This window comes from Zingiber officinale, chromosome 9A (genome assembly GCF_018446385.1).
Source record: "Zingiber officinale cultivar Zhangliang chromosome 9A, Zo_v1.1, whole genome shotgun sequence".
NCBI lineage: Eukaryota > Viridiplantae > Streptophyta > Magnoliopsida > Zingiberales > Zingiberaceae > Zingiber > Zingiber officinale.
The window spans coordinates 31,891,331-31,913,324 of NC_056002.1; the positions used below are offsets into that span (position 1 = coordinate 31,891,331).

Genomic DNA, 21,994 nt, shown 5'->3' on the forward strand with positions numbered 1-21,994 from the left:
ATTTCTCTAAGGAAACAACAAATCATCATGTTATTATGACATATTTTTGAGAAATAAGAAGAAGAAATGGAGTAAAATAAAATTGGTTTCTCACAATTATTTTTTTCATTGCTTATTAATCCGAGCTACATAATTAGCTCAAGCTAGAGGTGTATTTGGTTAAAATTGAACCTAATAAAAAAATAATTTATAAAAAAATTATTTGATATTTTAATTTATCAGAAAATAATAAATCTTATATCGATATAAAAAATTTGATATACTGAAATTTATGAATGATATATATCAATATATGATATATAAAATGTATCAGTCAGTAACTTATTATACATCGAACACACAATTTCATAACATACCGAACACAAGAACCTCTTATACACAACAGGAGTACCTAGTTGAGTTGATATGATGAGGAAAGAAATCAACGACTTAAAGCATATACCATCGTAACAAATCTTGATAAAGGTAATATATATGTATTTAAATATTCAAATCTTTTAATAAATTAAATAATTTATTATTATTTATTCATAACAAATTTTTTTATTTTTAGGTGGGAAATCACGAAGATCAAAGAAGGCGGTTGCTGCTGTTCTCTACCCGCGAGATTGGCATTGTATGGTGTTGCTTTGTGCGAGACGAAAGATAGAGACCAGAAGTAGGAAATTGCAGTCTTTACTTTTGAATATATTCACACTAGCAGTTTTTGTATGATGGATGTTTTATTATTATTATTATTATTATTATTATTATTTAACGTTGACAGGTGAGTAAGACTTGACGACTGCTATCAACAATTTTTTATTTTTTATTTTTGGCATTGAGACGGATGCGGTGATAAAGGAGAGCACATCTATTATGTGTCATTTGACATGATGTCGATTAAAATCAAGACGGTCAATATCGGGGTTTATCAAAAGAGCCTCGGTCAAAGGTGGTTGTCTGATTATCCCGGTCGGTAAAGAAGTAGTCGAGCGGATCACCCGACCGGTCAGACGAATGGACATCCTAGACCAATTGGAAAAATGAATAAACCCGTAGCCGGTTGTTTTGATCGACAGGAAAACTAGCTGCTTGGAACGCCCGTCCGACGCAATGAATGACATTACACAGGAGGGGACGAGAAAACAAAAAAGAACACTCCGTCTATCATTAAATATGAAGAAGCCAAGACAAAGAAGAACACTCCATCTATCATTAATACACGAAAGTCAAGACAAAGAAGTATCCCTCTAACAATTAATATCATTAAATAAGGGCAGATGAACGATTACAAAGAAAGGTATAAAAGGATACGTCAGGTATGAGGAAAGGCAAGATTTATCTATTTCTTAATTACTCATTCTCTCTTCCTGATTCTAACTTGAGCGTCGGAGGGCCAACGCCAAGAACCCCTCCCCTGGTTTGGTTTTGTTTTGCAGGATTGAGGTCTTCATCCCGTCAGTAGTCACCCCATCCCTGACTTTCCAGCTTCCCTCATTTGGACAGGATCATTTTGGCGCCATCTATGGGAACGTAGCATGTATCCGAATAAAAAGATAGAAGACGCTGGATGACTCATAACAGTGACGTTGACGCAAGAGGATCTTGATGCACTAATTCAAGCTTGAGTGACGAAGATATTGGAGCAACGGCAACAGGCGTTGGCCGATCGGCCAAGGCATGAACCTGCTGCCTCTACAGCAAGTCGACAGGCTGAAAGAGGAGATCGAGCGAATCAACTTTCCGCTCGGGAGTCAAATAGGAGACTGATCGGCTCCTATGGGGGCTCCTGTAATACGGCAGTCCCTTTCGACCGAGCGCTATCGTGGGCTCCCCCAGAAGAAAGGGGTCGAGCGGATAGAGACCGGGGATCTTCCTTGGATGAGGCGCTCATACGGAATGCACGAAAGGGAAAAGCACCGAGGGAAGACAACTCGCCCGAGCGGGTCTATCAACAATTTTCAGAGGAGATCCTAAATGATCCTCTGCCAAAGCATTACACCCCGTTGACGATCGGGGAGTACAATGGAGCGACCGATCCCGACGACCATTTATCCAAGTTTGACAACGCGACCACCCTTCACCAGTACATAGACGGGGTGAAATGCCGAGTCTTTCTTACCACTCTATTTGGATTGGCGCAACGATGGCTCAAACAGTTGCCGAACAGCTCGATCCACAACTTCAAGGACTTCCGAGTGGTATTCCTACATCACTTCGCTAGTAGCCGCCGCCACTAGAAGACGAGCATGAATATATTCTCGTTGAAGCAAGGGTGTAAAATACGACAACAAATAATAATTAAATAATAAGGTTTAATAGACGAAAAACTTAATAGAATTTATAGGAATTTTTAGAAATTTTTTGGGATTTAATCGGAGCTCATATGACGTATTTAAAGGGGATACATTTACGGGCTTGAGAAAAAGCCTGTTTAACATACCCGAATGTGGGAGTTGATTGAGGAATTGATCTAGGGTTTAATTTACAACCCCCTAAGTTATAAAAGGGAATAACCCGTGCCCTAGCTTTCCCTCGCCGATCTCCCCTTCCCGAGCCCTCATCCTTGCGACACCGCCGAACCTCTCCTCTTCCTCCCGATCCCTCACATCTCGACGCCGCCCCGCCTCCATCGCCGGCTCTCCTCCTCACGCGCAAGCACCAAGATGCCGCCCCTTCCTGATCTTCGCGACGCTGAGTTCTCCACCTGATCCACTGCCGCTGGCTGACCATTGGCGCTACCCTCTCCTCTTTGCACCGCTGTTGACCACCACCGCCCCACAACCAGTCGCCGTTGCTAGATGCCGACGACCACCCTCTCCCTCTCGCGAGTTTTCTTCCTCACTGAGCCGAGGTTGGATGGTGCAATGGGTTGGTCTCTTCCCGATGTCTCTCGACGATCTCTTGCTCTTTGTCAATGGCTTCGTTGACATCCCAATTCTCACCAATAGCTACTAGTTCTTGGGTCTCCCTGCCGTTTGGGACGTTGGCACTAACAAGAACGCTGCCCATTGGGGTCGCTTCTTCCAAGATGTGTTTAAGAGGATAAGTGGCTCCAGTCATTATGAAGAATCGCTAAACAAACTTGACAAAGCTTTGAGGGATATTGAATCCAATCCATCTTTCCCACAGGCAATCATGGAGATGTGATGATTGCTAGTTATGGTAGCATTCAAGTATTGTTAGCAGAAGACCCACAGCTCCGATCACACTCTTCTATTAGTGAAACTTTTCCGGCTATGATCTACTGATGATCACCTTAGACTTGGATAAGTTTTGGAGGTATTTTCTGTACAAACTAACTTTGACTTAGTTGTGGAATGCTTAATGTTGTTGGATTTAATCTAGTGATGGAAGAGGTTAAATTTGTTAGGGAGATGGAGATTTGATTTTAGTTTCCTGTGGCATTTAGGCTGATTAGATGATTTAGATGATTTCATGGTCATTATTAGGATCATCAAATTAAGATGGGTTGGTGGATATGGATTTTTCTTTTGTCAGATTTTGTTGGATGCATGTTGATGTTAGGATCATTGATTTGTTGTGGATGAATTAAGTATGTATTGATCTTAGTGGATTGTCTATGGTTAAGGAAACTAACCTAATTGACTTAAGTTATATGTAGTTAGGGTTAATGATCATATTGAGTAGGGTTTTCCCTAATTAGTTTGGGAATTTTATTTAGCTATTTAATTCATATGAATTTAGCTAAATAAAATATGTATATATTATTGATTTATGCAGGACGCTGATTCGAGATGAGCATATTGATGCAGGGCTTTTGATTCGATCTTCTTGCTAAGGTGGGTACTTCTTGTTTTGTTTCTTTTAGTACTTTGACCTTGGTGCATGAACTATTTTGGATAAGAAATTATTTTTACCTTGACTCCACTCTTATTTTCCTACGCTTGATACTTCCACGCGATCTTTGAGAAATTCGTTTTCATATCTATATAGTCTCTTGTTATTGTCCATGATCGGTAGCAGATACTAGATACCATGTTTGTATGCTTTGACTATTGTTTATTATGTACTATATTGAGCATGCTGGCTTCATGTAGCATACCTAATTTTTATTTATATTTGTATGATGATTATTGCATTTGGCGCATCATGTCATGGCATGTATGTCAATGACCAATTCTCCCTTGCGGTCGAGAGAGTCGTTGACCAGGGCCGCATCCTCGGCCACTCGAGAGGGTGGTAGCTGGAGTTGATGCCGCTTGTATTGTCGTGCCGCACTCGGCCACTCATGGGTAGTGGTAGCTGGAGTTACGAGCAGCGGGGACCCCCGTGGCAGATTTAACTAGTTAGCTACTATGCAACTGTCCCCTCGGCCACTCGTGAGAGTGGTAGCTGAAGTGGTGTACAGTCTGTCACTGATCCGACCTCTCGACTATACAGGGGTCATAGTGCAGAGGGGTGGGCGGGAGTGACCATCCGTGCATACACTGTTATTATATTTGCTTTGGCTGCTGCTGTTTATATATGTTGTTATTGCTTACTTACTGCTGTTGTCCACATATGCTGATATGCTTACTTATGTTGAGATATATTCTCATTGTAGATGTTTAGTGATTGGAAATTTGTATATACATTGCTTATTACCTCTGTAGTTATGAGCAGTACTGTAGCAGATTAGTACCATTTCTAACCTTCTATACCTAGCCTAGGATATGATTTCAGGTATGAGCATTTATTATGGTTCTATTTTAGTATCTGTTATTTCTTTTATGAGACTGTATACTCTTGGCTCACTTTCTATTTATATATTATGTTCATGCACTATCTTTTCTTTACCCGCTGAGTTCCAATACTCACCACCTCGTAAATTAGTTTTTTCTTTCGCCAGGTAGCAAGTAAATGAATTATGGATGCTTGGAGAGTCCCGGCTGCCAGTCCCACGTCACACTCGAGGACAGTTACTTTTCGATTTTATTTCTATTTGATAGTATAGTGATTTTGCACATCTTGTTTTTTCAATAAGTCGATGTGGATTTTGGAGTCTAGTGTGGTGGTCGCAAGCATTTTTGGTTAGTGACTTTGTTGGTCTTACGTTCGTATTATTTTGTGTTTTCCGCTGCGTTTACTTACAACCATGTGGGATGTTATTATACCGCGTGGTTGTGTGTTTATTTTGTTCCAGCCGAGTGGACGGATGATATAAACTACGTGTTATGTTGTTTCTATTTTGTTTATGTTCCAGTTGTGTGGGCTGATGAATATACTATATGTTGTGCGTATATGCATATATGTTTCATATTGTCACCGGTACAGGGGAGATGTTACCGGATTTTTGTCTGGCAGGGACTCCTCTGGGGGCGTGACAAAGGGACCCGAGAGGCCCTGAGGGTCTATATCCAACGTTTCAATCAGGTAGAGATGAACATTCCGACAGTCTCCTCAAGCTTATGGGCATGTGGGAAAGATTGACCTTAGGTATGTAATTAATCAAATAGACTACTGCAGCAAAGACATAAGGCCAGAAAGTGAGTGGAATAGAAGAGATGTAAATTGCGAGCGTTAGGCAGAGTAATTGGAGGTGGTAAGTTTCAATGGTGTTTGAGCATTCACGTTGAGAACCACAAGGGTAGAATGTGAATCAGGAGTATTTGTGAGAGATAGCACTACAAAAAAATGACTTTTCGCAGTGTGCAAATTCACTTTCCGCAGCGCGCATTGCGCGCTACACAATTAAAATCTATAGAAAGTCCTAAATTATTGGCAGCGTGCTTTGTATGCCACAAAAAATATTATCTGTAGCGCGCAATGCATGCCGCGAAAAATAATATTCGTAGCGTGTGTTGCACGCTGTGAATAATATTTTCCACGGCGTACATTGTGCGCTACAAAAAATATACTATGGATAATAATCCGCAGCATGCAAACGTACTTTGTTGATGATCTTATTTATATTAAAAAAAAATTCATTGAAGAAAACAATAAGCCACAATTTTACAACAAATTCAGTGCAAATCAAATCCACACATAATTAATAAAAGTCATAGTTTTTCATTATACCAAAATAAGGTTTGAGAATCCAAAACAAGATACAAAATCTCAAACAAACTAGCTATTACATAATCATGTTAAATTATGAGTTTTTCATTAAATTCTGCTATTACAAACTAGCTATTAATAAAAGCTATAATTTGTAAGAACATATTTGAAGAGAAAAACATTATCTTGTTAAATTATGAGAAAATATAGTGAAATTTAATTGTACTTGTCCACTATAGTTTTCCCTTGTTCAAACTTCTTCAACAATTCAAATGCTTGATCTAGTCTTCCTAAATAGAAGTTAGCCTTTGCCTTCAGGAGCTAATGCCAGCGATATAGAGGAAAAAATTAAAGATTTTCAGAGTTATCTTCTTTGTTTGACTGTACATTGGCTCCATAAGATAAAGTGTTAACTTCAACATGCCCTATAGTCTACTCACAGAATTTGATTACTTCTTCATACATTTGAAAATGTAAAATTGAAGAACAACATTCAGGATACTAAAATTGATCTTCAAATCATGTATCTAAGATAATATGAATCCTTTTGCTACTTTCCAATATATATTCGAACAGAAGAGAAGAATGGTGATTATGGTACTAAGGATGCTATTCAAACCATAGACAATTAAATTTAAAATTACAAACCATGAGAAGAGCCTCAACTTTCATTTCCATCAATTTTTTTGAATGTGCACTTGTTATTAAGGACTCAGACATCAGTTGTAAGGTTTTTGTCAGTCCATCAAATGTCCTTTTGAATAAAAGCTCCTCGGCCTAGCTCATGTGATCAACCACTTGCTATGACACCAAAGAAGTATTCTAGTCTACCAATTTGTGAAGGCAAAGGTAATCGAACAAAAAACACACACAATTATCATAACTAAAGCAAACAATAATCCAACATAAAAATTTTATTTGTTGAGGATTAGCACATATAGCAACAGTCTAGCAATGTTAATCATCAATTAGTTGTGAGAACCAAACCATAAAAAATCAGCAGGTAACTCTTTCTTCCAAATAGGTTACTTTATAGTTAATTATTATGGTTCATATGTGGCTGGAATGAACCAGCAGCAAAGCATAAATACACATTTGTTCCTTTTTCAAATTACTCAAACCATTCTTATGTATATCTTAGACACTCAGTGGATTCTTCTTATACTTGGACCCTTCAATCAGGTAAAAATATAATTTGCAAGAGAAACTAAGTATGACGATTATAAGAATGGTGACCCACTGGGTTAGATGCATAAGAGGCCAGAAACACAAGTTTTTCTCCTTGCACCTTTCTCATAATCACAACTATTATTAATTTATGGTCAACAAAAAGGATTTTGAGCCAAAAATATAGAAAATACATAAGCATAATGAATCACACTATCTTTATAATTATAATATCAAAACAAAAAAAACACACCTTTCCTCTTCCTAAAAATGCACAGGATCAAGAAATTATGAAGAACCAAGAAACATGGAAAATAGCTGAAGTTTACACAGGGTGATGCACATATACAATTCTTCATAGTTGTGTAGAAGAAATGACATCAAAAGATAAAACAAAACTTTTTTTTTTAGTTTAGAAAACATAAAGATGTCAGAGCCCTATTTCAAACTCTCATATATGATAATTACCTTTAAATGGGAAATTACATTATGTACATGAAAACCAGAGTTCATGAATTCCTTATGCTTAACCAATGTCAATTGTAATACCAATTCATATTAGTCTTTCAAGTGATGCTTCATTGAGTTCAACTGTAGAAGACTATTGGCTAGTAATATATCACCAAGCAATTAGTTATAGAGAAGAGTCTACTTGGACAAGCTCTAGATCATTTTGAATGCACCATGAGATCCACATGCTGTCATATAACTTAAAATTTTGCAAGTATTGATATTAGGAACAAAACCATCATAGGAAGTAAGAATCAAGATGCATGAAAACAACTCTGTATCCTCAGTAGGGACCGATGAATGTTAATGAAAATCTAGCAAAAATACTACAAAAAACACTATTTCAAAATACCAAAATTATTTCAAAATAGCCTAAATTTGAAACCACTAAGAATGATTTCTATAACAACATTGTGCATAACCATGAAAAAGCTATTTGCAATCTCCGGACCCTGTGCAACTCACCCCATCACCACTTGCCCTCTTAGCCGTCGTGATTTACCTCCCTCGTGATGGCCTGGGGTCTGGTGCGATGGGGGTGAGTGATATCGCCTTTTGCCACATGAAAAAGCCATATGCAAGATACAATTTCTATCTATGATCTCTCAAATTTCTTTACAAGCAGATAATGTTCTCTACAGATAATATTAAGTCCTAAAAGAGGATAAATGCTTAAACCTATTCCCCATCGTTATCACAATTTAGGCTCGACCAATAAAGAAGAATAAAAAAAAAGAAATTAAGAGGGAATCAAAGAGAAGGAGACTAATGCAAGAATAATTGCATCGAACACAAAACCATAGACTAATACCATTAATGAAGGCACATAGCGGGTGAGGAGGAGGCAATGAAGAAATACTAACAGAGAGGCGGCCCCAGTGAGGATGAGGCAAGGAAGATGGCTGAAAGTCAAGGCGGCGAGGAGGAGGCGGTGAAGATGATCGAAAGTTGAGGCCAAAATTAGAGACGGCGATGAGGGAGATGACGAAGAGGGCGGCGAGTCGAGGCGTGCACGAGGGTTCGCAGAAAAAAATAAGGTAGAAAAAACATAAAGAGGTAAAAAAAAACTAAGGCGGAAAAAACAGGCGGGAAAAAAAAGTAGAAAAAAATCAAACGTCTCTTGTAAATCCATTTGTAGCGTACCGTGTGCGTTGTTGATAATAATCATTATTATTAATTATTTATAGCGAGCATTAATATACATGTCTTTAATAATAATATTAACGACATGCTTTTAATATGCGTTGTTAATGTCTCTCTTTTTTTTCTCCAAATTTATACTATTAACAGTGTACGTCAACATGCATGTCGTTATTAATATTATTAATGACGTGCTTTCAATGTGCGCTATTAATAACATGTTGCGAAAAACCATTTTTGTTATAGCGTAGCCGGCGAGTGATGTTGTCGACAACAACCATTCTAGAAGGTGGCCGGTGGGTATTGTGGAGAAAAGAAAAAAAAAAGATTGTTGTTAAGCTTAGTGCTCTGATACCATGTTGACGATAGAATTTATACACTTTATTAATGAAAATATGTGGTATATAAATACTATTACAAGTGAAAAATAGGAAAACATATAAAATACTAGAAAATAAATAAATATTTCCTAAAAATAATTATTCTCTAATAATTAGGAAACAAATAAATATTTCCTAATAATAATTATTTCCTAATAACTAGGAAATAAATAAGCATTTACTAATAATAATTATTTCCTAATAGTGGCTTACAGCCTTTGGATAGTTTTTCATCTAGTACCTTTTGAGAGAAAGACATGCTGAGTTGTTCATGCATTGCACAAAAGATTAGGGCTTTCCCTTTCCTGGGGTCTCTTGAAAGTGTGTTGTCGGCTGAGGAATACTATGATTGCGTGATCTTGGTGCAATCTTCCCTCAGCGTTCGATAAAGTGTCCGAGAAAAATCGTATGGTTTCTTCCTCTTAGACCCTCTCTCCGAGGTAGGGGGCCCTTCCTGAGGCCGCGGGAGCTCGGCGGGGGTGAGAATCCCCTGTTCTTCTTTTCGATGCAGCTCATACTTTAGTAGCCTTAAAAAGCGCATACTCCTCCGGTGTCATGGCGATGTTAATTTTATCAGTATTCTCCATCTTCACGTCCCGGAACATGCTGAGAAGAGCTTCCCATAGATGTTGTCAAATTTGATTCCGTCCAGAAGTTGAGTCAGATGGGGGTATCGATGACGAGGCGATAGCGTTGACAAAAGGAGGACCTATGCACACCACAGACCAATCACACAGGAGTGTTAGCACCCAAAATCAGGGAAGAGCTCATTGGCGAAGGCTCTCTGATGCTCAAGTCAGATTGAGAGCCTCATGAATTGTAAGAATGAAGTAGATACGTATGTGTGTGTACCTGGCCAAAGGGAAGGACCTCTCTTTTTATACTACATTTTCTAACCTCCGTAATGATGAGGGATTAGAGAATATTGGATGTTAGAGTATACTGGGTGGTGGATGAAGTACGATAAACTCTCATTGGGTAGAGGAAGGTTTCGTGTGGTGCAGGTGGCATGGTATCAGAATATTCCCTGACGCATAACCGTTATTCTCTAGCGAGTGGTTACGATTCTTTGACAACATTGTCACCGACCTATGGTCAGAACAGTGTTAGGGCCGCCCGGGAGTTTAGGAAGCTTCATCTAGGAACAAAGGACAACTTTGAGAACCTCTGGCTGAGTAACTAGCCGGACGTTAGTTAGGGCCATATCCATGAGCAAGGGGAGGGGACTGCACCCTAAAGATCGATCGGCTAAGAAGTCGACCGAGTATTTTTGCTAGGGCGGTGCCCGGGAGTGGATAAGGGGACTAAGCTCTAAATGCTCAATCGGTTGAGAAGACGGTTGAGACTTTTAACTGGGACAGTGCCCAGGAGTAGATAAGGAGCTTGAGCCCTGAAGGTCCATCTTGATGAGAGCCGGCTGGGAGTTTTGACTATGACGGTGCCCAGGAATGGATAAGGGGGCTAAGCTCTAAAGGCTCGACCGGCTAAAAAGTCGACTAGGACTTTTGACTGGGATGATGCCCGGGAGTAGATAAGAGGCTTGAGCACTGAAGGTCTAACTTGATGAGAAGCCGACCGGGAGTTTTGACTGGAACGATGCCCAAGAATGGATGAGGGGATTAAGCCCTGAAGGTCTGGCCTGATGAGAAGCCAGCCATAAGTTTTGACTGAGACAGTGCCTAGGAATGGATGAGGGGATTGAGCCCTGGTCCGACCCGCTGAGAAGCCGGTCGGGGGTGGGCCTTGAGACCTCTTATGTGGCTCGTTGATGCGGCCCTTGAAAGACTCTCCGGTCTTAGTTGCCACCCCTGAAGGCGTTGAAATTCCGTTATGTTTCAGTTTCCTTGTACAAAAATTGTACAAGTACAGAACTTTTCCTAACAACCCGCATGTTCGATCAGACATGTGTTTGATCAATCAAGCAAGTTCTTGACGGATCAAAGCACACCTTGATCGAAATATAAGATCGCTGGCTTCTTGTGTTGGTATTCAGAATCGATACAAAGAAAACTAAACTAATTATGCAGCGGAATCAAAGAACTAGTTGTACCTTTCCTTTGTAGACAAAAACCTCTTGATCTTCTGCTGTTTTCCTCTCCTTTTCCTGGACATCATGTGGGCGACAATCTACCAAGACAACAAACATCCTTCCCTCTTTGGATCCAAAACCGCCGACCACCAAGTGAGCTCTAGGATGGGGCGCCTTCTCCTCTTCTTCCTCTTCTTCAAGCCGCCGGCCACCAAGGAAAGCAAGAGGAGGCGCCGATCTTCTGAGATTCGCAAAGTAATTAAATTGGTTGGGTCAATAAAAAAAAATTTGGTTGATGATTCCAACTCTGAAATCTCGTGTGTGAAATGCCGATCTTCTATGAGATTGGCAAAGAGACCTGTAAATCATGTAACTAGTCCAAGACATCAGGTAACTCCTTCAACATACTGTTGTCAAAAACACACTTGGGATGCCGTCATTTTTTCATTAATCTTTTTTACAAAGTAGTTAAACTTTGCATTAGTGTCACATGGTGCTCAGTAGAAGGTTAAACATTGGTATCTATATATTTGTACCAAATTTTTGGAGTGAGATTCTTAGGTTTCAAATAAACATTTTGAAGGAGATGATGCTATCCAATTGTGCTCCTTAAACCTTTTATTGTGATTGATCGATAAAGTAAAGTCCAAACGCTTTAACTTATTTGTTGTTGTCTTTAAACACGCACCTTAAAGATAATTGTTGATTGATCAATAATTGTTATCCAATTCAATGTTTTTTCTTAATAAAAATTATTTTGGTTTAGTCGATTTGGTATGGATTATGAAATTCAAAATTCAATTGAATATATTAAATTTAACTGGATTTATTTTTTTTTAAAAAAATGAATAATTGGCAATCGACTAATGGTTATGATATATCAATTGTTAGCGAGAGCGCTGGGGCGAATAAATCGTTTTTTTACCACCATGATATATCAATTGATGGCCCAAGTCTATGACAATTCAAAAGACATGTAGTTGAGTAGTGAGTTTATAAATTGAGCATGAATCGATTTGATAGTAGATTATAACGAAAGTGTTGGGTAAATTATCATTAATTTTTTTTTAAAAAAATTGATTGATTAATTTTGGTTGTTTTCATTTATGAAAAAAAAAACAGTTAAACTAGTTGGGTCAATTTAATTTTAATCAAATGCTCGATTTAAATTGTGATTCATAGATAAAGTAAAATTCAAAAGCAGACTTATTTTCCTCCTTTTGGATACTCTTGGGCACTCATAGTGTTTCAATTATCTTTTAATTTATTTTGATGATTGATAATTTTTTTTTTTATAGAATCTAATTTATTATTTAAATTTGTACTTTGCAAATATTAATTACTTTTTTACTATTTATAAAATAGGTAAATTTGCACGGATCTACCGAAAACTAAGCACACGGAACTAAACAAATTTATGAGTGTGTCGAGAAACGAGTTTCATAACCTTTTTCCCATACGTTTCCCCTTGTCTTCCTTTTGCCCCTCTCCTTCTAACTTGTTGGCGGTAAAGGAAAAATACTAACGACGACCAGAGATGACAATGGGCTACGAACACAAGTGCAAATTGTGCAACATAAGCTCATTTTTGCAAAATAAACATAATTATTTTTTATTATAACAAAATTTTTCCTATCCAAATAAGAATATTTTGAAGGTAAGAGATTTAATCTCTTAAAAGCTTCAGTTAGATCATGATAAATTAAATTTGAAAGTTCTACTGGATTAATTCAATTTTTTAAAGTACGATTTCATTTTTAAATTCCAGAAATTGATTAAATTGAAATATTAGTTGACTGGTATATTATATAATTAGTCAATTGAAACAGATATGTCTAATTTAACCCTTCAATCTTGGTAGATCGATTGATAATATAATCAGTTAAATGATAATAAAAATCTGATTAATTCAATGATTATTCAATTTTATATCAAATTATTCAATTGATATTTATTTGATTTGTTAAATTTTTTTGTCAAAGTTCAGTCTTAATGTAAAAAATATTTTTGGATGGTTAGATTTTGAGCCGATTGAGCGTATGTCGGAATTATATGGACCGATTTGAATGGATTGCCCATTTACGGCCCAACTATTCAAACGCATCCCCGTCCTGCCTCTGTTTCACGACGCGAATTGGTACGCGACTGCCTTTCCTGATGACCTGGCCGCAGCCGACGGGTGAGTGGCGAAGCCATGCGTGTCATCGTGTCTTAAGTCGTCGTATTCATCGGGACGCGATGCGTTCGTCGTGTCTTCGACTCATTGACATCTCCCCCCTCGCCCTTCCTCATCGCCTCGTCTCGTCTCGTCTCCGCCCCCCGCCTCGCTTCCTCCCCTGTGCCGTGCTCCGCCAAGTTCCAGAAGGTACACTCTAGAACACGATTCCATCGAAAAAAAATTTCAATTCGAGTTTCTTCCTCCGTGAATCCGTCATTTAATTCCGTCGGCACCGTAATAAGGGAGGCGTTTGGCTTCGTTTCCTGAATTATAGCTATGAATTTGTTGGGTTGATCACAAGACGGCGGAACTTGTTGATCCAATCCGGCACCCTGCGAGCGGGACGTGATCCATTTTTTGAGACCCCTGCGGCTGGGGGCGTTGGCGAACGGCGACGCTCGAAGGTATTCGTTCCTTCTTCCTGCGCTTCTCTTGGACGGATAGGGTTTCTTCATGTGTTTTCTATTGATGTATTTCCTCGCCAGATCGGCTTCTCGAATCTGTTCTTTCAGGATGATTTTTTCTGCGGATTGTGTTTTGTAGATCTGTGTAGTTTTCAACCATCTGTATGGTTTGTGATCGTCAATAAGATATGGATCCGCGTAGCTTGATATTGTCAATGGGATCGATGCACTTGTATGCTGTGCTGTTCTATGTTTCTTCGCTTCAGATAGCTAGTATTGTCTTCATGGGATAATGTTTACTCAAGCCTTTCGAGATTTGTGTGCCACATGGGGTTTATTTATGACTGAAATGCCAACATAGCTGCATCATGCTGGGCATTCTTGGTCCTTAGTAGTAGGAAGCAATGGGTAATTCGCCTGTATTATTCTCTGGAAATTTTATTCCAGATTCCATGTTTAAGTATCCTTACTTTTGTTTCTTGTAGTGAGTTTGCTGATGCAGTTGGACTGCCAAGTTGTTGCATATTGCATAACTACGTATGCAGTATCCGAGTGCATTTGCTGACTACAGGCTTGCTCTTCAATTGTGGCTTTATTAGTTCTTTTCTCATTTGGATTTGCCGCTATGGAGTATTTTAGTGGAGATTTAGATCCTATTTATTATCTTTAAACTTGCTGTTATGCTTTGGAATTTGGAAGATTATTGACATTTGTCCAGAAGTTAGTGGCGATTTTTATCTGAATCATGTATAAGCATAAGCTTAGATTGACATTTTTAGAAAATTGTTTGACTATTTATCAATTATAAGATTTGGTGTAATGCAATATGAATCAGCAGGCATTGCCACTCAAGTAACTGGAAGCAGTATCTAACAACCACTAGGGATGGAACAAACAACTGTTCCAGGAAGACCCACCTCATCCTTTCCGACTGCTCCGCAATTTTCGTCACCTTTCAGATCCTCAGGTCCTATTGTTGGCTTGGATGGATCTGTTCCTTCTCGAGCTCCTACCCCTATTGCCTCTTCAGGCCCTGTAGCTGACTTTGGGTCATCAGTTACTCCACAAACTACATCACCATTTTTCTCCTCTGGTCCTCCTATTGGCATGCAACCATCTCACTTCAGAGTGCCACCACCATCCATTAGGTCAAACGGCCCTTCTGGCCCTCCATCTTATCCAGCACAGGATGTCAGTTCTTATCAGCAAATGCAAGCCCCGAGATATTATCCAGTTGCTCAACCTTCAGCTCCCTTGGGTTCTTCACCTTTTATCCATCAGCCACGTGGGCCACCGCCTACGGGATCTTTTCAGCCTCTATCTCAAACTCCTGCAGTTTCAATGGGCCCCATGCAAAGTTCATCGCAAATGGTACCAAGAAGTAATGTGCCCCAACTGTCAGAGCCATCATTTACTACAACTAAAATACCATCTCAACCACCTTTGCATGCATATTCGAATGTACCTCCAAGACCTAGCATGCCTTCATTTCAACCAGATACACAGTTTCATGCTTCTAGGCCAGTTTCACAACCGCCAATGCAGGGTGTTCCGCCTGCCCATGTTCCTGCCACACATCCATCTTATTATTCTCACCAAAGTATTGTGCCTCCACCACCTCCTGTTGGAGGTTCATTGGGTTATAGTTCAAGGGATCAGCTGCAGCATCCTATGACAGCACCTCCTATTGGAGGTGTTCAAGGTCTAGTTGAAGAATTTCAGTCATTATCTATTGGGTCAGTTCCTGGGTCTCTCAATCCTGGAGTTGATACAAACTTGCTTCCAAGGCCACTAAGTGGAGATGAAGTTTCAACTAAAATTCCTGAGATATACCCTATGAATTGCCATCCGAGATTCTTCAGGCTGACCACTCATGCATTACCAAATTCTCAGTCATTGTTTTCTAGGTGGCATTTGCCTCTTGGAGCAGTTGTTCATCCACTAGCTGAAACTCCTGATGGGGTAAAATTATATTTTGTGCTTATTGTTTAAGTCGATGCCTTCTCATACCTTGCAAGCATCATATCGACTATTTTCATTCAGGAAGAAGTACCAGTCATCAATTTTGGGCCAGTGGGCATCATTCGCTGCCGAAGGTGCCGTACATATGTAAATCCCTATGTAACATTCACAGATGTTGGAAGGAAGTGGAGGTGCAACCTCTGTTCTTTGCTCAATGATGGTATGTAAACCATAATATTTTTTACATTCTCATTATGTCCGCTCTGGCATTGTTATACATGTTTTTTTCCAAATAATATTTATTCTGTGTTGCTAATCTACACTTATATTTCATGCACGACTGACACTTATGAGATAACCATTGCCTTAAATCGCATTCACATGACCATTCCTTGAAAAGTGATGTAGGTTATCCATTAGCCTAACAATACTACAACCTGAAATATCATGGATCGCCTGATTATCAAATGTCATGGAGTTTAGTTTCAATCCTTCTGTAGGACAGTACAATAATGCTGAACTTATATTGTCTACTTATCAGCTCTAACATTTATTCTCTAAGTGAACATGACCTAGCTTAACTACTTGATCTACCTGAGAACCAGGGGATGTTTATGCTGCAACAAATATGGAATCACATTAACCCTAAAATGACTCAGCTGAAAGAAGTTACGAAGGTATAGATACCCTGTGTACAGTGATATGTATATTTTGATGAGATCAAATTCCTATGTCCATTATGGACATGCCATTATCTTGGAACATAAAAATGACTGTAGCCAGACTTATATAACACTGAAATATAACGTACTAGCATGGACACTATTTTTATTACATGAAATTTTATTAGAATGGTGTAAGACAACATGGCAGCTTTTCTTTACTTTTTGTCTTTGAAGCTGGAATAAGCCCTTAATTATGAGTATCTCTCTGATCAGTGCCCATGGAATATTATTGTGCCCTGGATGCCAATGGCAGAAGATGTGATATTGACCAAAGACCAGAGCTATGCAAAGGTAGTGTAGACTTTGTTGCTTCAACAGAGTACATGGTTCGACCACCCATGCCACCTCTATACTTTTTCCTCATTGATGTGTCAGTATCTGCTGTTCGTTCTGGTTTACTCGAGGTAATCTATTTGGAAGATAGTTCAGTTTCCAAAATTCATTTCAAGTTCATATATGTTAGCAGTTTTTTTACTTAATATTTGATATGGACCATGGAATTCAGTTTTTTTTTTTTTAAATGGTTTACAGATTGTTGCAAAGACCATCAAGTCCTGCCTTGATGATTTACCTGGATTTCCTAGGACACAAATTGGCTTTATAACATTTGACAGCACATTGCATTTCCACAATCTGAAGGTAAGTAGTGTTGATTTAAAAAGCTATGTCGTGTAATAAATATTTGTAATATATACCCCTGTTATTCATCTTTTTCCTGATACCATTGCTTGCATGGTAAAGTAATGCTTACAATTATCAAAATTATTACTGATTAATCTTTTCTTTCCCCAGTCTTCCTTAACTCAGCCTCAAATGTTGGTGGTAGCTGATCTGGATGATATATTTTTGCCATTGCCTGATGATCTTCTCGTTAACTTATCTGAATCTAGGCATGTAGTTGAAGCATTCCTTGATAGCCTGCCGGTTATGTTCCAGGGCTCTGCTAATGTAGAATCAGCCCTTGGGCCTGCTCTTAAAGCATCATTGATGGTTATGGTAAATTGTCTTTCATCTTATTGGTTCCTGTTTGTTGAGTTTAATGTTCATTTACATGTTTTTCCCTTTTCTGATAGAGTCAACTTGGAGGGAAGTTGCTCATATTTCAGAGTACTTTGCCATCTCTTGGTGTTGGCCGGTTAAGACTTCGTGGAGATGATCTTCGTGTTTATGGGACTGACAAAGAACATCCTTTAAGACTACCTGAAGATTCATTTTATAAGCAGATGGCTGCTGAGCTTACAAAGAACCAGATTGCTGTGGACATATATGCTTTCAGTGAGAAGTACACAGATATTGCTTCTTTAGGTGACATTCCAAAACTCTTCCAGCCGCTGTATAAGCAGATGCCATTCCACTTGTCTTTATGTGTTTTTCTTGTTTTTGCAGGATCTCTGGCGAAGTATACTGGTGGCCAGGTATATCATTATCCATCATTTCAGGTCGCTCTTCACCGTGAGAAACTTAGCTATGAGTTGGGTAGGAATCTTAGAAGGGAGACTGCCTGGGAATCTGTGATGCGTATAAGATGTGGCAAAGGTCACTAATAAAACTATTTTCCTTCTGTAGTTTCTTTTTTCAAGATAATGTGAACAAGCATTTGATTTTCTAAGCATTTTTTTTTTGTGTATGTGCTTGTTTTTTAGGTGTCCGCTTTACAAGTTACCATGGACACTTTATGTTACGATCAGCTGATTTGTTAGCCCTTCCAGCTGTAGATTGTGACAAAGCCTTTGCAATGCAGTTGGCTCTGGAAGAAAACCTACTGACAACTCAGACTGTATACTTTCAAGTTGCCCTTTTGTATCCTTTTGCTATTATGAAATGCATTATTTACTACTTTTTAAGAGACCAATTGGGTGAAAATTCTAGTCAGGTATATTCAAACAAAGTGTCAAAATACTTGGTGTCTCTCTGAGTGAACAACTTAGCAAGAAAGTTTTTAGATGATAGTTCACACCATTTCTCCTGTACAAGTTTTTAGATGAAAGCATTGTTGCTGCAATTTGAATTATTCAGGTGTCAATGCTGCTACACTAAAGTTTTGTGCCTGAAACCATTGTAGCACTATCATTTCCCTCTCTTATTGGACTATGCTTTTATATTTGACTTGCTAAAATAATAACTAAAATGCTTGCTTCATGCTAGTTGTGGATGTTAAGAAAAGCAATTCTGCTGGAAGTTTGCCTTCGCCATAAACTAGTGGCTGATCCCTGGCACAGTTTCAAACATAGTAGGGGAAGAACTCTACACGTTTACTCTTATGGTTAAAATATTCTCATATTCAAAATTTTAGCAGGATAAGAAGAATCTGTTTTTCTTGAAAAACTACTTATTTGAAAAATTTTGCGAATATTGAAATTTCTTGTCGTCTAGAGCCATGACGAATTCTATAGTGCACTGGTAATGATAAGTGAGTCCTTAGCTGGCATAGGTATACTTCCTCATCAGGTGAGAGACGAATTAGAGTTCACACAGCAGCTGCACCAGTAGTGACTGATCTTCATGAGATGTACAATCAAGCGGACACTGGAGCGATTGTCGCTTTGTTGGGTAGGATTGGTAAGTAGAAACACTGACCTCTGTAGTTTTGGAAACTTGATGTCTAGTTTCTTATTGCCAAGAATCCTGCAGCGATTGAGAGCTCACTATCACAGAAGCTGGAGGATGCTAGACAATCAATTCATTTGAAACTCGTGAAAAGCCTTAAAGAGTATCGGAATCTCTTTGCTGTTCAGCATCGTCTGAGTGGGAGACTGATATATCCAGAATCTTTGAGATTGTTGCCGTTGTATGTATTGGCTCTTTGTAAATCTGTAGCTCTTCGTGGAGGGTATGCCGATGCTCCTCTGGATGATCGATGTGCGGCTGGTTACAATATGATGATACTGCCTGTGGCCAGGATGCTGAAACTTCTCTACCCTTCCTTGTTTAGGATCAATGAGAATCTTTTGAAGGTAATTTTATATCACTGGTTTTTTTCTTTCGCTATTATGTACATACCTTTTATTATATCTTAAACAAAATTGTTTAAGTTCTCCTAAAGTTTAATCTACCAAATAAATAATAAAAATTTGAATGACATATTTTTTAATAATTCTCCTCATTTCATTCAATTTATTTATTTATTTTCTTTGTTTCTTCAAGGATTTTATGTACAGAATATTATGGCAAGCATCTATATTTTTAACTTTGTATAATTCACCTACTTGCAGGATTCAAAAGAATCTGAGGAATCATTGATACAGTTACCACTGACTGCCCTAAACTTGGATCCCAAAGGCATTTACATTTTAGATGATGGGTTCAACTTTATCATTTGGTTGGGCAGGATGCCCCAGTCTGATTTAGTGAACAATATCCTTGGAGTTGATTTTGCCAGCATCTCCGATCTATCCAAGGTACTCCATTTAACCTTTGCTTGTGTTGTTGAACTTAAACATATATGTGTTTGGGGTCATCACCTCAAGCTATATTCCTACTTTTTGAAGTCAGCTACATAAAGAATTATATGCAATACTATATTACAAATGACATTCATATTATGTTTACATGTTTTTCTCATTCGATCATCTACTAGTGCTACGCCCAACTCTTCTATTATAGTTTTTTTTTTATATATTTTATTTATACCTTAACCTGATCTTAACTGTCTCATCAGTGTTATTTTGACTTTCTGTGTATTATTTTCTAATTGTCTAACACTTCAATCCGTAAACTATGTCAAACTCTTCTTACCAAATTTTTCTTGCAACCTAAGGGGCTTAAGGGGCATGCAAGTATAACACAAAATTGCACAAGCTCCTCCCTAATCAACCACCCACTCTTTATGAAATGTTCAGAGGAGTTGTGGATTTGTAATGTAGCTTACCAGCTTACGAAACTAATTCATAAATAACATAGTCGAAGAGGAATCTCCCTCACTGTTGTGATTAAATTTTGAACTTGGAACTTGATCTTACTTAACTAAACTGGCTATTTTATTCGGTGGACAACTTCAATGAACTATTATTTAAATTAAATGTTTTTTTGGTTTCTTCTATCCGTTATAGTCCACTCTAATAGATTGAATTGTTCAAATTATGGGAACTATTTAGCTGTACAATCTTAATCTATTTTATTCTATGCTATCATCCATGCAACTTAATTGCTCTGGCATATCAATAGCATCTGTTGATTAAGGAATACCATAGATGGAATTCGTTTTAACTCAACATTGTTCGGCTCCAACCAAGTTGGGGACACAATTTGGTCGTAACCCATGACCTCTGCTACTCGAGAAGCTCACATGATACACTGGATAAGACACTCATTACCATATCCTTTTCTTCTTCTTTTTTTTTTTTCGTTTGTGTGACTGAGTCATTTTGTTTTGCAGGTTGTGGTTTCTGAACATGAAAACCCCATCTCAAAGAAGCTGATGAGGATATTGAACCAATTGAGAGAAAAGAACCGTTCCTCCTACCCGTCTTGTCGCCTCGTTCGACAGGGTGAGCAGCCAAGAGAGCTCTCCCTGTTCCTCACCAATCTCATTGAGGACCCAACTGCCGGGTCCAGCAGCTACGTCGACTGGATCCTTCAATTACACCGGCAAGCACAGAGCTAATAAACAAAAAAAAATGTCAGCAATTTCTCCCCTTCCCTTCTGCGTCGATCTCGGTGTGTGCTCGATCTAGCTCGACGAAGTCAATCTTTTTGGGATAGCGAAGGCATCTTTGAACTTGAAATGAGACAATGATAGATCTTATCTCGTGTCACAACTTGGAGTCTTCTTTTCTACGTCTTGTTTCTTGTTTGAATAATTTTGTTTCATATATATTGCGCAACCCGCGTGCTTAAACCTCTATTTATTCCTTTGTAGATTAAACATTTTCTTATAAATGTTAAATCATGCTGCACCCGAGATTATACCCTACTCGGATCGTGTGCCTTAATAGGAAATTATTTTGCATAAAGGCCATTCAGATTAGTTTGTTCCCTTTCTCTATAGTATCATGACTATCGATTAATAATAATAATAATAATAATAATAATAATAATAATAATAATAATAATAATAATAATAATACCAATCAGTAATTCTATATGTTTTTTTTAGCTTTTACTTTTTGTTTAAAATATATGCCCATGTAGTTTGTTTGGTTATGAAAATAATTCTCTGTTTACTATTTTTAAACGTTTTTTTAAGTTTAATCTTAGAATATCCATGTAAGTTTTATATAAATATATAATTTAGAATTAAAAAATTACTTTAGATATTCACTTTTCCCTTCACCCTGTATTAATTTTTTTATTTTTTATTATCTGTCCTCTATAATATTTAAGAAATAGAATATAAAGAAATAGGATATATTCTTCACATTTAGAGAAATATTATTTATAAATATAAATTTTAATGAATAAATAGGATAATTACTGATCATGTCCGAAAATCATGGAAACGGTAAGCTAGAGATGCGGTTGTTGCGTTGACTGGATGT

At 38.1% G+C, this 21,994-nt stretch overlaps 1 protein-coding gene and 1 long non-coding RNA gene across 7 annotated transcripts; both read left to right on the top strand.

The window, feature by feature from the left end:
- The first annotated feature begins 2,506 nt into the window (after positions 1-2,506).
- LOC122018532 lies at positions 2,507-5,171 on the top strand. Of its 2 annotated transcripts, none has more exons than XR_006121809.1 (3): positions 2,507-3,264; positions 3,727-3,785; positions 4,819-5,171. It is a non-coding gene; the product is annotated as an uncharacterized LOC122018532 (long non-coding RNA). The 2 variants fall into 2 exon arrangements; XR_006121810.1 differs by having other exon boundaries at positions 4,835-5,171.
- An 8,267-nt stretch (positions 5,172-13,438) lies between these two features.
- On the top strand, positions 13,439-21,429 carry LOC122018529 (protein transport protein Sec24-like At3g07100). 5 transcript variants are annotated; one of them, XM_042575866.1, is made up of 14 exons: positions 13,439-13,573; positions 13,669-13,830; positions 14,666-15,792; positions 15,874-16,012; positions 16,731-16,921; positions 17,049-17,156; positions 17,310-17,513; positions 17,591-17,822; positions 17,904-18,053; positions 18,161-18,317; positions 18,949-19,076; positions 19,149-19,471; positions 19,730-19,915; positions 20,893-21,429. In XM_042575866.1, the coding sequence occupies exons 3-14, from the start codon at positions 14,716-14,718 to the stop codon at positions 21,118-21,120; spliced, it is 3,123 nt and encodes a 1,040-aa protein (XP_042431800.1). In that variant the 5' UTR covers positions 13,439-13,573; positions 13,669-13,830; positions 14,666-14,715; the 3' UTR covers positions 21,121-21,429. The 5 variants fall into 5 exon arrangements, with proteins under 5 accessions (XP_042431800.1, XP_042431798.1, XP_042431799.1 ...); XM_042575864.1 differs by having other exon boundaries at positions 14,669-15,792; XM_042575865.1 differs by having other exon boundaries at positions 13,449-13,573; positions 13,701-13,830.
- The last annotated feature ends 565 nt before the right edge of the window (positions 21,430-21,994 follow it).